The 14,983-nt window shown below is 47.8% G+C and overlaps 1 protein-coding gene across 2 annotated transcripts in view; it reads right to left on the bottom strand.

Annotated features, from left to right (window-relative positions):
- SOS2 (SOS Ras/Rho guanine nucleotide exchange factor 2) overlaps window positions 1-14,536 on the bottom strand; it is a 56,699-nt gene extending 42,163 nt beyond the window's left edge. For both annotated transcript variants that reach the window (XR_004779413.2, XM_035551311.2), the window contains exons 1-3: window positions 14,265-14,536; window positions 3,403-3,528; window positions 368-499 (exon numbers count right to left, since the gene is read on the bottom strand). Coding sequence is in view for 1 of the 2 variants with exons in the window: in XM_035551311.2 (XP_035407204.1) it covers window positions 368-499; window positions 3,403-3,528; window positions 14,265-14,351 (345 nt within the window). In the remaining variant the exon portion in view is untranslated. The remainder of the gene's footprint in view (window positions 1-367; window positions 500-3,402; window positions 3,529-14,264) is intronic.
- Between the last annotated feature and the right edge of the window lie 447 nt (window positions 14,537-14,983).

The raw sequence follows: 14,983 nt of genomic DNA, 5'->3' as shown, positions 1-14,983 counted from the left end.
CTTCTATTTTGGCTTCTGCAGCATTTTGAAACAAATAAAGCATCAGAACAGTGCTACTGAAATAGGTAAGGTATTTGGTTTGGGGTTTTATTTATGTTAAAAACTAACTAGTCAGATTTCAAAGTAGAGTAACATGTTAACAAACCAATGTCTAGAACATGATGAATTCAGGGATCTAGATTTATTACACACTACAATATATTTGTCCGGTTTTATGGTGACTATTTACTCTTTTGGCCAATACAAGAATCTTACCTAATTTCACATAAATTAAAGAAATATCTAAAGGTTACGCTGGAGGGCAATAATACAGCTGGGGTTGTGTGGTGGGCAGAAGCAGCAGTCATCAGGTTGTTGCTATAAGTACCTTTAATAATGGATGTATTTTGTCCACAGGTAGCAGGAGAGGGTTTCTTCTTTTTCGTTTCTCTATAGCAGACTGCGCATCAGCAATCGCCCACTTGTCTATCGGATGAGGAAACGTCTTTTGAACGCGCTCCTGTCCAAACATAAAGAACACAATTAGATTAACCGCAATAATCAAAGAGAAGTTAAGAAAACAAAACAACAAATTACTTCCCCTGCAGTACAGCCAATTATCCTCCTCCTCAGAGTTTGCAACACGTTTTCCTAAGTATTCTCTCCTTCTTACCCAACTCAGCTTCACTCCTTGCAGTAATCCCAAACTTCCCTTCCCTGAGCACAACGAACAAGAGCTGCAAGAAACTTCAGCAGAGACCAGGAGCCCAAAATACAAACAACACGAGGAAGTACTAAACAGCTCACAATCTAAATGAAGAAAGCAAGTTTTTATTGTTCCTATTTCGTAAAAGTCCAGAACGTAACTTGCCCTGTATCAGATGAAGTTTATGGCAGAAGTGAAAAGCAAGTGCAGGTACGAGTTCATGATTCATGAAAGAGGCTGGCTGGAGCACTTTGGACTCCACAAGCCCACACAAGAACAACTTCCCTGCTGCACGGCCAGTCACAGTGGCTGCAGTTTACAGCCCACAATACCGCGGTAAACTGTACGCGATTTCCATTTTTATATAGGTTCACACTTCCCCACCTGCTACAGGAACAGGTGAGATGACCCCCCCAACAGAACAAACTGTTTTGGGCAGCAGTCCCAAGCTAAACACGTGCAAAACCTCAGTCCTGCTTTCCACAGCGCTCTCCCGGCTTCCTGCTGCAGCAGCAGCCCCTGAGAGCTGAGGAACGAAACGCTGCGAGAACAAGTCTAAACTCAGCGCTGATTACTGCTTCTTAAGGGACTCAGGAAAAACAGATTTATTAAATTAAACAGCTATTGCATAACGAACACAAAAGAAAAGTGAGTTGTCTTCCAGGACACTGCAACTGCCATGGCTCCATCATAGGTTAGCTACAGAATGATTCGAGAAAGATGGTGAAATCTATGTCTCCCTTTGAGAAAAGGATTTTTGCATGTATTCTGACATTTCACAGGAGGCCTGAGGTCTTCCTAGCGGCAGCTTTTTAGTATCCGCACTTGGCCTTTCCATGTTCAGCTGTCCGTGTCAGCTGCCTGTGCCAGGCAAACGCGCTGGGACCTTTCTTGGACAGCGGCCTGAAGCTACAGACTGGTTTTACCAAGTGAACTTTCCTTGAGATGCTACCAGGAGATCACGAGTAAAATGTGGAATTCAGATGTCCTTCAACGAATAACAAGTATCACGTGCACGAGGACTTTACTGGTTGCCAGCACTTTTGGGAACAATTTGAAGGGCTTTTACTATTTATAAAACGTTTATAATTTGAGATTTTAGATCTTGCAAATACTTACGTTTAACGTTATGCACAAATAGTTCCCTTAACTCCAGGCTGTTATGTAAATAGCTGCGTGATAAACTTTAGAGATCACAGCTCTCATGTTTTCTCTCAACAGCTAAAAACAGCCGAGGAGCAGAGCCAAAAGCCTTCATTTGGGGCTCTCAGATGCCTGCTGGCAGTGCAACCTCACCAACAAACCTTGACACTGAATTGAATTCTACTTCCCTGCTCTGGAAGAGTCTGAATTTATTGATCAACAGAATAATAAAGTTTTGGGGAACGTGTTACTGCTGTTTAAACAGAACTCCGTGTTTGTACGTTAAATAACTGTTGTATTGCCAAGTGCAACAATGTTTTATTGATCACAGCTTTAAAACGGCAGGTATATTTAAAATACAATACACGGGATTTAGTGTCTGCTGTGATATTCATACGCACAAGGAGAGCCGTCAGTCTCCTCAGAAGATTGTGTGTATGGTGTGCAGCTTTGCACACAGTAATTTGTGGAGCATATACATGACCTAACAAAAAGCTATTAATTCCTATGTACACAGGGTATTTTATCATCTCATGACTCAGAAGCAGAAAATCACGGAGTTAGTGGGCAAAATAATCAGTGCTATCTCAAATCGTCCTGTGCACTGATTTATCAGCTGGGAACTGGAGAGAGAACATGGTATTTCTCAACTTCACATCTAAGGTTCAAATCCAGACTCAAGGTAGTAACAATCCTGAGAGCTAGTAGAGGACTATTAAATTTTACTTTTATTTAGTCATACTGTAATCTTTATGCATCAGTATTACAAAATATATTAATCATAAACCACAATTAATAATTAATGAATCGACTCAATGTTGACTAAAGGGTGATTACTGCATCTAATAAAAATCTGAATCTCCTCAGGCAATTATTTTGTAAATATTTATTTATTTATTTCCAGGATGAACACTGAGAATAGTAGATGAGGACCTCACTTTGTTTTAGGCTGAAAATCCTAGACATATAGATTGATGTAAAAGTAATACTCTGCAAAGCTGTAATGGATCACAGCTACATGAAAGCACTTTCTCCCTCCAGACTGTATACTGAGGCGCACTCCATTAAAGCTCTCATTTTGTAACTGAGGACACAAAAGCAGACAGCTGCAATAATACAAGAGCCTCAGTGAGTTCAATAAAGTTCCAGGAACACACAACTCTATTCCCTCAGCTGCACAATCCAGGCCTAACAACAGTAACCTTTCATTACAACATTTATTTTTTTCCATATATTAATGTCAAAGAGCAGGAAAAAAATCACAGCCTCCTTTCACTCTCGAGTCCAAGGTGTATTCAAGCAGCAGAAAAATCTTTCAGAGCATTCTGCATTTACAAAAACAATGCTGAAAGAAAAAAGATCCTCCATTTCTATTCTGAAGCACTGTATAAGAAAAGGAATTTCCAATTAAACATGCTCTATGAAATTTGAATGCTATATAATCTTTTAGAAAAGTGGTGTTACCAAGCTCTACTCTTCAGATTCATCTCGCTTTAACTCCGACCTGCACTGGTCCGAATATCTTTGTTTCTCTCAGTAAAGCAAGCCCTTGGTTCCCCAGTGTCTAACCTTACCTCTACATCTTGGACAGTCCGTGGCTGAGCAATGCACAGCTTGTTTAGCAGCTGAAGTATCAACTCTTCAATGTAGTAGAGGGAATCTTCTTTTGCTGAAAGGTTTGGGTGAACCTGTTGCTGAACCTGTCCAAAAGAATTAAAAAAATTAAGTCTTTTTTTTTTCATTCAGAAGCTGCACAGAAGGATGAATCGTAGTGAAAGCAGAGTACCCCTGGATTGTCCTGCTGCAAATCTGCATACTTCCAGTAATTCCCCCCAAGTTTTGCTGGGTTGTTAAGCTGCCAATTCCTACTGCTGCAACGTTGGTGCCTCTATTCAATTAAAATCTGTTCAGCCTTTATGACCAGGAAGAAATTTTAAGCCCAGGCAGATTTCTGCTAAAGATGCACTGAAAACCATCCCTGTAAGTAATTCCACAGTTACTCATCCACAGAATGAGTAAGAAACAATTATTGCTAACCCTACCAATGAGTACTGGGTGATTTGCGAACAGAGGGGGAACACGGACAGGAAAAGACTTAACAAGCAAGGAAATCAGGGAAAGAGCTAACCAGGCTGGCAGGGCACTGAACTAAGGCAATCATAAAAACCCACGGCAATAAAAAGCCATGGCCACGACAATGGGCAAGGGCTGCAACAGCTCTCTGAGACGCCTGAGAACCAGAAAATGAAGTAGAAAATGAACTGAAATGAACACGAAACATTGTCTGAGGTGTGAGAAAAGAGATATGAAATACCTACAGCAAGGAGGGAGACCTTACAACAAAACCCAACACCCTCAAGTGTTAGCCTACACACTCAGTTTTCCCTGGCAGCATCTCAGTCAGGAAAGCGCTAACTCGATCTTTAACTACAGCCAAAAGATTCATAAATGCAATCCAGGGAAATTCCCTACTTTCCCCAAAACAAATTATATGTTAATCACTTCAAAAAAGGAATGGCACATACCCACACTGCCATTATTCTGTACGTGGTTTCAAGCACAAGACAAGCTGTTAGGTGGTTTTTCAGAAGACGTCTTTGGGTCAACCTCTGCTCCTCTGAAATCCACCCATCCAAAGACCACGGGCAAGTGCACAAACGGAGGGGCTGAGGGGGCTTCCTCCAAGTTAAACAACTAATAATTTCACAGCAGTATGCTCGGGGCACTCAGTTTGCAGCCCAAAGGCCTCAGGGACGGGTAGCACAGATGGGGAAAACATCTCAGGGGAGCAGAGGGAGACGACAAAAATACAAAGACCTACCCTGGTGCTAACCGTAACGGGGCTGATAATCAAGGTAATGTGCTGTGGTGGTGTAAAGGACGGCCGAACGTGCGGGCTCCTGTGCTATGCCCTGGGAAAGATGCCCGGCCAGGTATCAAGGCATGCTTCTAGGGCTCGGTTCCGCACTGGCACCCTTCCTCCAAAACCACAAGTGAAGACTTGCATTACCAAGGCAGCTGTGAGCTGAGAGCAGGGAGCACACCCGCTGCTTCTAATCCACTCACCCAGTTCTGTCACAGTTGTTGTGTGGACCTGCAGGCATCACTTACTTTTCTGCACCTCAAATACGAATAGTTTTTGGCTTCGTTTAGCTGTTGTGCAGCTGAAGTGTACACAAGATCAGATACTACTGAAAGAAAAAAATAAACTCAAGAAAACCCAAAGCACTCTTTGAAAACACTCGCTGCAGGCTGCAGGTTTTCAGTAATACAGGAACATTTCACGTTCTTCCTGCACAAGAGTTTAACTCACAAAACAATGGAAAACCAGGAAGCATCAGGCGAAGGTCCTGCCACGCATCCCTCCGCAGAGCATTACCACGGCAGAAGCATTGGCTACCTAAGTAGGAAATAAGCAGAAGTGACGTTTTCCACACAATAACCCTCAAAGATGCTCCACGGAAATGACAAGAAGAGGAGCTGGAAGATGAGGAAGGGAAGCTGGGCTCCCTTAAGAGGGGAAGGAAAGCTTCCAATGCTGACCGCAGCCATCCTCCTCCTCTCACAAGGGGCACTCGTCTTCAAAACGCAAACTGGTGCCACAAGGAAAATGACTTGAGTTTGCGAGTCTGAGCAGCTCATGCCAGGCTTTCCTCAGCCTTCTCAAGAGCACGTGGATACCTAAGTGTGAGGACAAGCAGAGGAGTCCTCTTCAAACACCAGAGAGATCTCAGCTTCGTACGACGAGCACGGATGTGAGGACCGCAGGCAACTCTGCTTCAAAAGGAGTGAGTCCAGCACCAAACCCCGGTGTTTCTGGGGTGAGCCAGCCCTTCCCAGGGGACTCCGAAATCAGCTTCCACTTCAAACGATGCTGCCTGCAGCAGCACAGAGATCATCGCTCGAGTATTCACTGCCTTTGGGAGAAGTCCTTTGGGCCCAAGTGCCAGAACTGCGAACGAACGATTTGATCGTGAGACATGGGCAAACCAAAGAGACAGCTCGGGAGGCCATGCACCAGCCATGCAAATCAGAGACTGCTGCCTCAAAACAGAACTTATTTTTGCAGAATTCATCTAAACCCTGATTGAAAGAAGTAGAAAAATAAGGAGAGGATGTTTGATAAAGCACTGAATGTAGGGGAAAAAAGCAGGGAGAATTACTGAGGGCGGATTTCTTACGGAAGGTACGTTCACTGATTTCAGGTCCAGGCTGAAATACCTGAGCACGCGGCGTTGGCTGGCCTGGAACAACACACCAGAGCTAACAATTTCGATCTACCTTGTAACTGCTTCCTTTAAGGGTCAAAACTCTTAGAAGCAGGCGTTGCACTAACCAGCGAGAACCCCGCTGTAAGAAATCTGAGCAGAAGCTATCAGGGAAACAAGATTCTTTTTAACCCCTTTTCTCCCTGAAACAATCCACGCAGAAACCCTGAGGTCACTAAAGAGGGAGATGAAGATCAGTGGGACCGGCTATTTTTTTAGTGTCATTCCTTTGTGATTATTCCTTAGTGAGCTGCTCCAAGGAGCGGAACCGAAGTACCAGGCAGGAGCCCTGTAAGCGTGGCGTTTAAACGTGGCCCTAAGGCCTTTCTGGGGGACACGCTCCTATTTTAGGTGGGAGTTCCTACACAGCTCCTTCCCTCGCTCCTCCTCTTCACCTCTCCCTACTCCTCCACCCCCCAGCTCTTGCGTATTTGATGATAACCCAGCCTTCACAGGGAAACTGAGATCCTACCCTTCATTCCCAGGCAGCTCCTGTGCCGCGCCACGACAGCTTGCAGAGGAAACAGGCAGCTGCGGAGATGAAGTCAGGCTCAAAATTCCTTCTCGGTGAGATTTTAATAATCCCTACAGCCCCTTGGGAAGACGTGTGTTAAGACAAGGACGAAAACTTTTCAAGGAGATAACCAACAGCATTAGGACTGGAAACAAACTCATCTTACTTCGTAGAGCTAATATAGGGGCACACTTAATTTTGACCCACAGGAGCTCCGGCCTGAAGTCTGAATCTCAGTGATATCGGGACTTGGAGAAATTCTGAAGTGCTGAGTATAAAAGCAAGGGCCAAAGTGTTGTATTTGGAACAGCAAAAAGCTGAGGAAAAGATACTAGAGTCAAAACTGCAACTTCTTTTTAGCCTGTACTACTGAGACAAGCCCGCAGTTTGGCTACGCTGCCTAAATATATTTTTACATACTACACTTATTTTGGTAGTAAAAGCACATTCCGAAAGCTCCAGTTGTTCCACGGAAACAACACGTGCAAACCAAGAGGTTGTTCTTAAAAAACAAAACAGAAAAACAACCCAACCCAACGCAGGACGTGCGTATCGAGTCTGTAGGCAGCGCACAGCACCAAAACCATGCACTGTCATGTTCCTGAAAGAGCAGATGACGACGTCCCACTTCTCTACCTATACTCAAAACAAACCTACAGTTTCAGAAGACAGAATTCCAGCATTAACAGAAGTTTCAGAACGAGAAGTCTCCAACTAAAAAGTGCCACCACAAAAACTGTTAGCATGATTTTGACGCTTCTAAGGCCACTACGCCACCAGGATGGTTTCATAAATTGCATGTTTAAATTGTGAACTCTTTGTAACAGAAACTACTCGCTCCCCTTTTCCCACAGTGACTGATTTCAACTCAGAAGTGATTTATATTTCACTTGCCTCATAAAAACACAGTGATGCCAGATCAGAGCACATGTAAAACTTCGCAAGGCTGTTTGTTTACTTGAGGAACATAGCATATAAATTTGGAAGGAAGAAAAATAATTAGTGCATAGAAGTTAAATGTTTACTGTCACGTGCTGGTTACAGCCTTGCCAGCACTTGTCAGGATTTCTATACGCTGTGGCCAAGGTGATGAAAACACCTCCCAGCCACAGAAAGTAGCTCTGGGCCTGCCTTGTACCAGGATGTTGAAAGGCAGGAGGAAGAAAAAAGGAAACGGACGAATTTTAGGTTGGGTTTTTATTCCTTTTCATCTTTTCTAAAGATAACACTGACCATTAAAAGCAGAAAATGGCTGCTCTGAAGGTGTTTTTAATCCCTTCGTCAGGACGCTTTACCATCACACGCCAGAGGAGGGGGGGAACCAGCTCAGAGGCCTCTGACGCTCTTATTTACTGAAAAATGACAGCACCAGCGTTCCCAATTTCCAGGCATAATTGCAGGCATTTAGAAAGAAACCCAAAGATTTCAAGACTTGCAGAGACATCCCAAATAAAAATGCAACATCGGCTTTTTAACCTAACTGTGCTGCTTTCTACCCTCGTGCCCAGCACAGCAGCCCCCAGCCCGCCCGCCTCTCCCAAACGCGCCCGTACCGACTGCTGCCAGAGGCACAGCGCGGAGCCGGCTCCCGAGCGAGACGCGACTTAACGCGCGGCAGCACTGCAGCTTTTTCACTGCCGTTCCGAATGTCTGACGTTGCCAAAACGAGGCACCCACTCGACACGGTTACGAGAAGCACCTCGGATGCCGACCAGCCACCTGTGTAGCCGTTCTGCCTCGCACGCGTGTGCTGCTGCTGCGAGGTGACGGCGCACAGGGGCGGTGCGTCCAGCGGCCTTCCTACCCCGCCCCAGCACGGATCCAAACCTCCTCACCATCAGCTGTTTGCCCGCCATCAGGCCGCATGGCCGGAGGAGAGCAGAGCAGAGGGCGCACGGGAGGACGTCCCGGCGGGCGGCACCGAGGAACGCAGCCTCGAGATCGAGGCCAGCATTCGTGCGTGGCGCAGACAGAAGGCACGCACTGATGTGGCGTGCAGCCGGCTGATAAACTGTAAACGAAGCGCAGACCGCTCCACCTTCCTCTCCTGCTGTAGCACGCCGGGCACCTCGACAGCGCCCAGTGGAACCGACGGCTGGATCGCTGTGCGTGAGCCCGGAGCTCAGCCTCTGCCCACAACCTACCCCTCTCCGCCCGCCTGCAGCTCCTGCCCGCCGCCCAGAGGTGTTTCCTCCGGTAGCTCTCCTGCCGGCACTTCCCTCTGCTCTATCTGCTCTCATCTACAGCTCACGTTTTGTTTCGGACATCTTCGCGCTCGCTGCTTTTCTACCCCAGCGCTCGACCTCCTTCCTCTACCCGACCGCGTCCTTTTACGCAGAGGGTCAAGCAGAAATAAAAACATGCGTATGCTTGTACATACACAAACACTTGTATCTTAAAAACGGATGGAAAATTAAACACCTAGATTTTATCCACCCAGTTAAAATGCCTTCTTTAAACTGAGATAAACCCCAACTGAGCTAGGAGCAGCCTCTGCCCTACGATACAGGAGGGAAACAGCACAGCCAGTGCAAGACCGGTGCGCACACATCTGTGATGCCAGGTCTGTAACTCTCTGCGATACTCCAGGCACTGCTCCCCGAGCAGGGGCCATTCCACTCCACACCCCGCAGCTTTGTCTTGTGCCCTCCCCAGACCAATGACTCGCTCAGACCAAACCACGAACACACCCGCAACTTTTCACTCAGGTCCTTCGAAGGCTTACAAATAAATCCGTGAGCAGCACGGGTCAGCAGAGCTCGGAGCCAGCGGGGCGAGCTTTGAGGTGGTATTTGAAGCTAAGAGAACTGACACAAAGATGCCGTAAGAAAGGATAAATGGTGATAAACAAAGGAAAGGAAAAAAGAACAAAGCTTAAATCTGGAGATGGTGAAGACCAGCAGAGTCGTTTCTCTGAGAAACGCACGGTCACTAAAATGCCACCCAAAAACCACGCCAAGTGTCAGGAGAATAAAGAGGATATAGAAACGGGAACGACACCTGTCCTCAGGAACAGTGCTCGGCACGTTTCTGACACGAGAAGCCCCTGCCCTCCAGGAACGGCAGCAGCGGCTCACCAGGAAAGCCTGGCAGAAACAGCCCCAGGTAACCGCAAAGGCAAACTGCAGGCTCGGCAGCTTCTCCTGGGGACAGCAGATAATGCTCGCACTATGTGAAGAGGAAAAAAAAGATGTGAAAAACTAAAGATACCAGACAAATATCGCACCTGGTGACGCAGTTCACTCAGCATACGTGTGAAATCCATGGAGAGAGAAGAAATAGAAGATGCTGCTCGCCTGCTTTTTTTGGGCTTCAGCGTGCGGCAGGACACGGGCGGAGATGAGGTTTAGAGGTTGCTTGGACCTGTACAAGGCATGGAAAAGGTGCTGAGGGCAACAGGGGGACAGCCCTGCTTTGGCAGGAGGGCACAAGAGGCCGGGAGCTGAGCCCGGCTCCCCCAGCACGCGATGCCCAAGGGGCAAACGACCAAAGGCGACCAAAGGCGCAAGGACGAGGCCGGGCACGCAGCAAGCAGCCCGGGGCCGTTCTGTTAGAGGAAGCGTTCCTCCAGCTGCTGCCAAATACAACGGCACTTCCCTCTACTTGTACGTGCCTCGGATCTACAGCTACCTCCATTTCGTGCCGCTGCCTGAGAAAGTTCTCCTGCTACCTTGTGCCAACTGCAAAGCCCAGTGATGGTATTTACACTGAACAGTGCAACAGCGAGGAGAAAAAAGCATGAAAAAGGGGATGTAAGCAGAGGGAGCAGTCCCTTTGGCTCCTACTGATATTTATGACAGCCAATATTTATGCAACGGAAATCAGTCTGCTCACAAACAAGGGACCAAACCCAACCTTCGGAGATACCCAACTCCCACCAGGGATACAAAAGGTCTGGAGGAATTAGCCTGTTGTTTAACGAAGGCTTGGCGGCTAGCACTTCACGGGGACTCGGTGTTCCTTTCCGCACCTCCTCCATCCACTTCTCCATTGTGAGCAAGCTGGTATCTGTGCTTCAGAATTGTCCAGGTGTGCGTATTTCACAGGTAATTCCTATTTTAGCATCGCCATCACTTCCCTGGTTCACCACTCTCCCATGCAGAATGGCGCAGAGGAATTCCTGTTTGCAGAAGTCCAGGTTCCGGAGCACAGACAATTATATTTATTAGAAGCTCAGTGACCTAACAGACTTCAAAACCAAACATCCCTATTATTTTAAAGCATCATAACACGGGAAGCGATATCGCTGTCGAAATGACAATGCATTAAACAGTAATGCCCTGTAATGGAATTGTAAGGCGTTAAATACTTCTAACCCAAGGCGGCCTGACCCTGCAATGCAAAATGTGTCGTGAAGTGCACTTCGCAGAGCAGGGAGGGAAGGGGGGCAGCCCCTGCACGTAGCCGAGCACCGACGGAAACCCTCGCCACGCAGCCTTGCACAAGAGCGGGGTCACCAGGCTCAGCTCCCCGGGGTTTTACAGCAGCGCGAAGCGCCGAACCACCGTAAACTTCAGAAATGTCCTCAGCGAGGTCTTTTGTAGTTCTGAATGCAACGTTTGCTAAGAATAAACCCTTCAGTCATGCTCTAGAAATTTGATGAGTGGTCCAGAGCAATAGCGGAATTGTTTTAGAAAACGCAAGTAGCCTACGGAGCCCCGATTACACGTGCACGGCCCGCAGCCTTAATGGTTTCTGGTTGTGCTGATGGAGAAAATCAACACAACGACGCCCGTGAGATGCTCGTGAATCTGATTTAGAGAAATTCAAGAAAGAACAAAGCAATTGGCTACACACCTCTTGTTCACAAAATATTTTTGATTTGCCACTGGATTTGTAAAAGTACGCACAAATGCTAATGCATGTTAAGAAAACAAAGAATATTTTAGGGCAAATTAATCGCTGTATACACGTCATTACGCATCCTTTTCAAAAATGCCTGTTATTTCTAAGCAGTTACCTGTTTAATTCTGAAAACTTGCTCCAAATAACTGGAATAAAACTTTATTCCGGGTAGCAATTGAAGGCATCTGGCATAAATAAGTTTTCAATCCCAAAAAGCTTTACACAATGCACGTCTGGTATATTAAAACTGATAACGTAGTGGGCTGGTGGGAGTTACACAGTCAGGTGTTACCACTGAGACTCACACTTCATTGCTCAGGGTCCCCCAAAATCGCACCCTAAAATTAATAGATCTGACATCAAAAGACTGGTATCACCTTGGAAAGTCATTTCAGTTCTGGACAGCTTCATCAGGAAGAAAGCTTGCAATCAGCGAGAACAAGATTTGGCACCACTTCTGTACGCGGAAGCAGGGTTACAAAACTGCAACGCCAACTTTAGAAACACGTGTCATAATTTGACATCTTTCTCTTCAAAGCCCATCGGGCTTTGAAAAAAAAAACAAACACCCAAACACTCGAAAGCAAAAGCAAACCCCACGACCAAAACCAAACCACCCCCAAACAACAAAAACCTGCGCGAAAAGGGAGAGCGCAAACCCTCGAGCACCGCCTTCTCCTCCAGCATCCTCGGGGCAGGGGAAGCTCCCCACGGAGGGCTCGTGGTCCCACGGGAGGCAGCTCCCGCTGGCTGTGGGGGGCACAGGGAAGACCCTGGCCCACCTGCAGCCCCCCAGAGCAGCAGCAAGCCACCAAGCAGCAGCGCTGGTGCCCACTGCCGAGTGTTTGGTGTGAACCCAGTGCTGGCAGGGAGCTTGAATTGCGCGTGGTGCCACTGCAGCAACCGCCTGCACGCTGCCAGAGTTATCTGACAGGTGTCATGACCCTTTAATTCCTCAAGTCAGCTCCCAGGTTAAACACCTTCCCAAAGCTCAGACCATAAATGTGTTTTACTTACTACAAACTGCACTTCTAGTAACTACAATGCAAGCAAGCAAAAAATCATTGGGTTTTTTTCTGATTCATTTACTTTGACAGCACTTTTATAATGAGTTCCATTATATTCACTTCCTACTTTGAAGCTTTCCAGCACAGCAACAGATGAAAATAAAATGCTTCAGAGTAGGGACGTGCTTGTAAATCCACCAGCTGGAAAAGAGTGAATACATGAAACTACTTGAAAAATGTCAACTTAACTGGATTCTAAGGTACCAGTGCTAGGGATATGGTGATTTAAATATAAAATAACTAAAAAAGTAAACCAAAAAATCTGTTTTAGTAATGTCCTGCTGTTTAGCTTTGTTGCTTGTTTTTTTTTCCATAAGAAGACTCCTACTGGTGGGCATGATTTGGCACTCTTTACCATCTTAAGGATATCTACCTGCCTAAATGCATGCATTAAAAAACAAAGCCAAACAAAACAAACATTCAGAAATGGGAAATAGAATGTTATCTCTGCCCTTGCAGCATCAGCATCGGTTACCGTGATGAAAGAGCAGTTTAGAAGTTCAGCTAACTCTGATTCCAGGTATTTAACTAAAAACCTTCTGAAGCTTTTAAGAGACTTTAACATTTTTATCACAAAAGCATGCTGTTTGACAGGATTGTACCTAAACTCGCTGACATGCAGATTTTTCAAACCTACCCAGAATTAGCTTACAACTATTTGAATACTGTAATAACAGTTTATAAGTTCAGAAACTAACAGTCTCTTGCTTTATGCACACTGGGAGCTCCGTGAAACAGTTTTCGGCCAGCCTGCAAATAACGGGCACGCTCTCATCTCATTACCAAAGTGAAAGTGCAAGATGTAAACAAAACAATAACTCAGGCATTTGCAGAAATAGCCCGGTTTAAAAATCCCCAGCGCCGATATCAGGGCATTCCATCTTTTAAACAGGATTTTCAAACTGGCTTTCTCCCCGAAACTGGAACAATGATACAATTTTGTTTTGACTCACTGATACTGCATGTTCATAGGAGAAATGCACGTTACGGTATGATTGCTTCATGCTAAAGGGTGGGTACTGCAGACAAGGAACTTTCCCAGGAGGAAAAAGATTATCCATAAGCAATTACGAATTTTTACAGGCAGCCACTGGTATCAAATATTTATTTTTGCTGCTTAGAAAGTAAGATCCTGTCCTATTTCTTTTGCCCCAAATGAAATATACAATGACAGAATCAGCAAGAGTGGTGTTAATCCAGTGACTTTAACGTTTTTTTGGTGTTGCACAATAAAAATAAGTTGTAAGGATGTGAAATCCTTTGGGACAAGGTGGTGGAGCCCCAGCTCAGGTGGTGAGGAGGTGGTTAGTGCCGAGGGCAGGCTTTGTGCTTTTAACTGCTGGCAGCTCAGGAGGAGGCTTCGAGAGGCAAAACCCTACCTCAGGACTCTTCAGGCAGGTGACGAGCGGTTTTTACGCCAGCCACAGGACTACTTGCCTGCCTTTTAACACCACTGACCCTGAAACAAATTCTGATTGTTATTTTTGAGGGGGCACATCCCCAAGCCTCCCCGGCCCCCCAGCGATGGACTGGGGCTGCCCAGCTCTACAAAACACCTCACAAACAGGGAGAATCCCCCCGGGACGAAGCGGGCGGCTTCCCGCAGCGGGTGTCCCCCACAGGAGGAGGCCGCCTCTCCCTCCCAAAGCCCCTCGGAGCCTCCCCCCCCCCGGGGACACCGGCACCAAGCGGCTGAGGGCCGGGCGCCGCGGGGCAGGTGCCACCGCCGGCTGCGGACTGACCTTGCGCAGGGCGGGCACGAAGAGCCCCCGCCATTTCGGGCCGTTCTCCTCGCCGAAGAACTCGTAAGGCTGCGGCGGCGGCTGCATGGCGCCCGCCGGCGGCTCCTCCGCATCGGGCCCGCCCGTCCCCGCCGAGGAGGACGAGGAGGAGGAGGAGGAGGAGGAGGAGGAAGAAGAAGAAGAAGAAGCCGCCGCCGCCGCTCCTCAGCTCCGGGCCGCCGGCGGCTGGCCGCTCACCCCCCCGCCCCGGCGGCCATCACATCCGGCGCGGGAGGGGCCGGGCCCGGGCCGCTCGCCGGGCGCTGACGGGGCGGCGGCTGAGGCGCCCTGGGCCCCGCTCGCTGCGGGCCGCTACCGCCCGCTGCCGCCGCCGCCGCCGCCCTCCGCGCGCATGCGCCGCCGCCGCCATTTTGCCCCCCCTGCCGCCTCCCGTCAGTAGCGGGCAGCCCGCAGGGGGGTGGCCGGGCTGAGGGGAGCGGGCGCCGCCATCCCACGGTCCCCTCAGGAGCCCGGCGGCGCGACCCTGTGCCGCCCTCGGGGGCTTTCCTCACCTCCCCCGGCCTGTCCCCTCCACCGGGTTGCCCTTTCTGAAGGCAGTGTAGTTGAAGTCTTACGTGCCCCTCAGGCCCTATGTACCCCTCGTGCCTCGTGTACCCTCATACCTTATGTAACCCCACCCCCCTTTTAGGACTTATCTACAAAGGGAGTTATTCCAAAAG

This window comes from Cygnus atratus, chromosome 5 (genome assembly GCF_013377495.2).
Source record: "Cygnus atratus isolate AKBS03 ecotype Queensland, Australia chromosome 5, CAtr_DNAZoo_HiC_assembly, whole genome shotgun sequence".
In the NCBI taxonomy this organism is placed as follows: Eukaryota; Metazoa; Chordata; class Aves; order Anseriformes; family Anatidae; genus Cygnus; species Cygnus atratus.
The sequence above is the reverse complement of the archived record's forward strand: the minus strand, read 5'-3'. Positions and strand labels throughout refer to the sequence as shown.